The sequence below is a fragment of the Pyxicephalus adspersus genome, chromosome 7 (assembly GCF_032062135.1).
Source record: "Pyxicephalus adspersus chromosome 7, UCB_Pads_2.0, whole genome shotgun sequence".
NCBI lineage: Eukaryota > Metazoa > Chordata > Amphibia > Anura > Pyxicephalidae > Pyxicephalus > Pyxicephalus adspersus.
The window spans coordinates 3,162,286-3,167,791 of NC_092864.1; the positions used below are offsets into that span (position 1 = coordinate 3,162,286).

The 5,506-nt window shown below is 40.6% G+C and overlaps 1 protein-coding gene across 1 annotated transcript in view; it reads right to left on the reverse strand.

Annotated features, from left to right (window-relative positions):
• The window catches only part of LOC140334687 (serine protease 33-like), a 10,646-nt gene extending 10,050 nt beyond the window's left edge, over positions 1–596 (reverse strand). Inside the window, exon 1 of the mRNA XM_072416927.1 lies at positions 530–596. Coding sequence (XP_072273028.1) covers positions 530–596 — 67 coding nt within the window. The remainder of the gene's footprint in view (positions 1–529) is intronic.
• Between the last annotated feature and the right edge of the window lie 4,910 nt (positions 597–5,506).

Below are 5,506 nucleotides of genomic sequence, written 5' to 3' on the forward strand. Positions count from 1 at the left end.
GGGGCAGTATGTACAGGGGAGGAGTGTGGGGGGCATGACAGGGGGCTGTATGTGTGGTAGAGGAGTGTGGGGGGATGACAGGGGGCAGTATGAACAGAATAGGAGTGTGGGGGGGTATGTTGGGGGGCCGTATGTAAAGGTGAGGAGTGTGAGGGGTATGACAGGGGGCAGTATGTACAGGAGAGGAGTGTGGGGGGCATGATGGGGGGCAGTATGTACAGAGGAGGAGTGTGAGGGGTATGACAGGGGGCAGTATGTAAAGGAGAGAAGTGTTGGGGGTATGACAGGGGGCAGTATGTGTGGGAGAGGAGTGTGTGGGGTATGACAGGGGGCAGTATGTACAGGAAAGAAGTGTGGGGGTATGACAGGGAGTAGTATGTGTGGGAGAGGAGTGTGAGAGATATGACAGGGGCAGTATGTACAGGAAAGAAGTGTTGGGGGTATGACTGGGGGCAGTATGTAAAGGAGAGAAGTGTTGGGGGTATGACAGGGGGCAGTGTGTACAGGGGAGGAGTGTGTGGGGTATGACAGGGGGCATTATGTACAGAAGAGAATGAAAGTGTGGAAAATGTGCAGAAGAGAAGTGTAAATGCCATACCAAAGTGCAATATGTACAAGAGAAGAATGCAAAGTGTATCAAAGTGGGCTATAAGTGCAAGAGAAAAGTTGGGAGGGTATGACAGGGGGCAGTATGTACAGGAGGGGAGTTTTTTTTTTCAACCTGACTATGTAACACAAATGATAATTATGATATATGAAAAAACATAAATACCACTAAACAAAATTTAAACTACACCTTCTGAATACAAAGAAGAGAAAAAGCCCCAATTACGCACATTTCATCTGTAACGCAACCAAAAAATGTGAATTTCACTAACAGCTAAACCAATTTTTCTAAAATGACTCACCCCCACCCCTACACTTTGTACTTTTCTTTGCGGCTCCTGTAAGTTTATCACATTTTGTGTGAATTGTACACTTAAAAATTATACACTTACAAGGAGAATATTCTAAGTAACATATAAAACACAAATAGAAAAATATGGAACAATAAGTAAGCTGAAACTGTACAAATATATCCAAATGCGTCTGCACGAGTTTATAGACTGATGCTATACGCAGTCTGATTTTAGTAATCTGAATGAGTTCAATTCATTCTGCTGAATCTCCGTTACAATGATATCGGGAATTTGTAGGTTGCTGAGGACATTTTAGGTGGAGAGTTATAATAATGGGCAGCTCATCATGTCTGAGGATTGCCCGGTTCCCCTTTTCCTTCGGTCAGTGCAGCTTCTTGGTGGCTACTTACCCATGGCCGTTAAGATGAGTACAGCAATTTCCATCCCAGCGGACTTCAGGATATTCAGCAAATCTCTCTCGTTTCTCTCTCTTTAGTGAAGAGTTTCAATCTTTTTCTCTTCTGCATTGTAATGTTTTTTCTAGACATTCTTTGCTTTCCTTTGTTTTGGTAGAAAGTATTTGCCTTAGACTATACATTCCACCTGTCCCATAGCACAATATGACGCTATGGCTGATACATTGCTGGGGGTAAAGGGCGGTATTTATTTGCCCTAGTGCCGGAAATTCAATTTGTTGACAGGTGAATAGTGATTTTGATAGGAGTGTGGAGGGTATATTAGTGGGCAATATGTACAGAAAGGGAGTGTGGGGGGTATGACAAGGGGCAGTATGTGTGGGAGAGGAGAGTGGGGGGTATGACGGGGGGCAGTATGTACAGGAGAGAAAGATGGGGGGTATGACAAGGGGGTAGTGTGTTCAGGAGAGGAGTTTGGGGGGCATGAGAGTGGGCAAAATGTGCAAGAGAGGAGTATGAAGACTGGAGAGTGAAGAGTATGATGGATTTACAGGAGGTATCCGTACAACTCGCACTGAATACAGAACAGTTAAACATAAGATGTTTGTTGTTTTTCGTTCCTGCTTGAGTTACTTTCTTGAACCTGTTCTCCAACTTATGGTAAAGCATGAAAGAAATGTTTTCTTAGGGAGACATTCCGCACATAAATTGTCTTGATTTACTCACTGGATCTGGGAGTGTCCTAGCCCAGTATAACCAAAGAATTGCTGAGCATTATACCGTTCTGGGTATTGGGATCTCTGTTAGTTTTGACATAGTTGATACCTTGGAATTTCCTGATGCTGTGTTGTGTAGGGCCCCTCACCATCCTGCTGGAAGGTCCACTAATAATATTTTTGTTGTGTTTGATTTGTCTGATAGGTGATAGCCAACCAATGCATTTGTTAGCAAGTTCTGCATTTTGATGGTTTTCCCTAAATTCAGTCTGTTGATGGCTTTTGTCTTCCTCTGTTGATGACATTGGAGTTCAATGTAGGAAGTAGCAATAGCTGATCCATTGATGTTATCATAATTCCTCTAAGCAATAAAACCAGTTAGGTGGTAGGTGACCAATGTTCGGGAATGTCCTTGGGGACATTTGTCTGGGACTCTGTCTGGATGGAGGGGGTATAAACATTTAGCGGCCAAGTGCTTATTGCCAAAGCCATTGCCTTGCCGTGGGGATTGCCCAGAAGGAGATGAGAGTTGCTACAAGGAATATTTTTACTCCAAAGTTAGGTAGTACCATTAGGAAGCTTGGAAGAAACTTCTTCTGGACCTAAGCAAGGGGAACATACTGCCTACAAGAAAGGTATTCTTCATTGGTGGCTATTAAAGGGCCAATAACTCATTTTGTCACTTATTTACTACAGCTCTCTAGAAATGAATAATATATAGTTATTTAAAAAGAGAACATCTTAGCTGTTATTAGGTTGCTACTAAAGGGCTAAGCAAGTCCAGTACATTAGCAAACACAAGATATCAAAAAAATTACAGAACCCATTAGGCTACCTGTCTGTTTGTTTGTGTGTGTAATTTGTGTTTCCTGCCACTCCAACCCTCCTCCTCATTTGAGATTCATCAGTAAAATTATGCCTTTTGGGAACATGCCCCAAGCAGAAAAAAACTTTCTGTAAGTCAAAGTAAAATAATATATGGTTAAATATGGTATGGATAAAAACACTATTTTGTTTGATGTTAAGGTTAAATGTGACTTAAAATTGTTTGAATGTTATAAAAATGTATATTGTTGTGCTAATTTGTATTATAAAAGAAAAAGGGGGAGGGAAGTTATGGCAATAAAGTAACCTCAAAGGCCATGCCTCAAGTCCTCCAGCACTGCCAATAATGTCTCCAACCATTTCACCTTGGGCTTCAGCCACTTGAGTTTGTCAAACAATAATCATTGTTTTGCCAATAAAGAGGAATTTGCTAAATGCTGAGTGCTGAGAGTATTCAACCAAACACTTTAGAGCCGTGTTTCTTAATCTTTTTTATCATGGGGGAGCCCTTCCGATAGCTTTCAGGTCTTCAGTGAACCCCTTTCTATAATTCCTATATCCACAGATCACAGTATATTAGTGAGGAGGTCAGTGGGAGGAATTCCTCTTACATTGCTGGCCAGTGGGAAGAATGTCACCCTTATAGATAGCCAAAAATATCATTGGTGTCAGTTATACTGACCTGAGAAACACAAACTGCTCATTGCTCAAGGAACCCCCAGCAACCTCTGGAGGAACCCTGGATGAGAAGCATTACTTTAGAGTGATTGTGTGTTTCTACACCAAAATTGTCTAAATGAGCTTTATCTGTCAAAGAGAAGTGAACATAATCACCTTTTCTGATGTCCATGCTCCTGAAAATTTGACCTTGGGATCCTCTGCTAAAGTTCACCTTCCAACTAATACATCCAGTGTTAATTTCTTTGGTTCCTCAATGTTCTCACTGGTTCCTCATTCTGACCTCAATATGATTACTGTATTCTGTAAATAATGGAGGTCAAAAGGAGGACAATGGTGACTGATGTCTGTGTGACGAGTGGACATTAAGGATTTCCAGGATCAGAGCAGCTTTGACAGAAGTTCAGCAGGTCACTTTTACAGGTAAAGCTGGGTTTCAAAAGAGGGAAAGCCCCCGAAAATACAAACCTTGGCCACACATAAACCCAAATTACCTGAAAATAAAAGGTTTCATATTCTGGGTCTGATGAATGGGCAATTGTAGATAAGAGGGCATAGGATCAGTTATAACCAAGATGGTCCACAGAAGGTTCAAATGATTGGTGCTTCCTTCCTCCATTGACTGATTCTCCTCCACAGGTTAGTGTTGGTGGAGGGATAGTGGGCACATCATGGAATGTTGGTTGCAGGTAGGTGCTTATCTAATTGTGGTAGGCTGTCAGCAGGGTGTATACCCCAGGAAAGTTTGGTTCAGCACAGCCTTTCCCTAACTTACAATTCCAACCTGGTACCAGACACTCCAAACCTTACACACCAGAGGTCCTCCCGAGTCACCCTGGAACACAACAATAGCCTTTAAATGCATTACTGCTCTCTGTTTAGAATGTGTCAAATATTTTGTTGGATTTTCCAATTTCCATACATTTTTGTAATTACACAAAATAATTGACTGCCTACTGAATGTATTCCGAGTCTACATTGTACAGGAATTGTAAAGATTAGCTATCAATACAAATATGATTGGGAAAAGTTAATGAATATGTTGAATATTTTCTTTTGCTGGGGCAGAGTTTGTCTCTCTTCTGATTTATTTTTTTTTTATATAAATATTGCAACCTGGGTCCCATTATTGAAATTTCCTTTTACTATGTTTCCTGGAAGCAATAGAGGAAGTTACAGATAATCTTTTTAGAATCTGACCTTTGAGAAAGACCCCGGCTAAATCAAATACGTTCCCACAGATCCAAGCCCTGAAGAAGCAAGATTTTGTAATCCCAGAAATGTGTTGGCTTTTAACTGATAACTATAGACAGTCCCATTGGGTATTATTTTTATTTTGGGAACAAGAAATATTATAAAATCAGTAATTTACTGCCCATTCTTCTCCAAATGTCAAACATTTGAACACACCCTCATTTCATCCACAACTAAAAATAAAGTTTTAGCTTGAGTTGGACCCCAACTGTCACCACAATACCCCGGTGGCACGCACCTGGCAGGAGTCCTTCTCATCCTTTGCATATCTATTGAGCGGAATGATTTGATTATTGCCCAAACAGATGATAAAAAATCTGCACTCCAGGCACAAAAACTTTCAGTTACGTATTATGACCACAAAGTATAAAAGACATCCAAAAGAACACGACTCTGAAATTTAATAAATGAAAGCTTTTCTTATAATTGAGCTTATTATTTTAGTTTCTAGAAGCTGGGTAATCTTTAAGACAAATTCAAGTTCAAGACATAATTTGGACTTGCTAAAATTCGGTGAACTTTAGGACATTTCACTAATAGCTAACCCCAACTTTATCTGAAACAATAACTCTAACTTTAGTGATAACCCTTTGTAAATAAAATGATGTGACAGCACTGCCATGGCACTCACATTCACATATTGGCCCTGATTTATGAAAGCTCTCCAAGGCTGTCTTTATGTTTTAGGAAAATGATGTGATTGCCCAGATGTTGATGA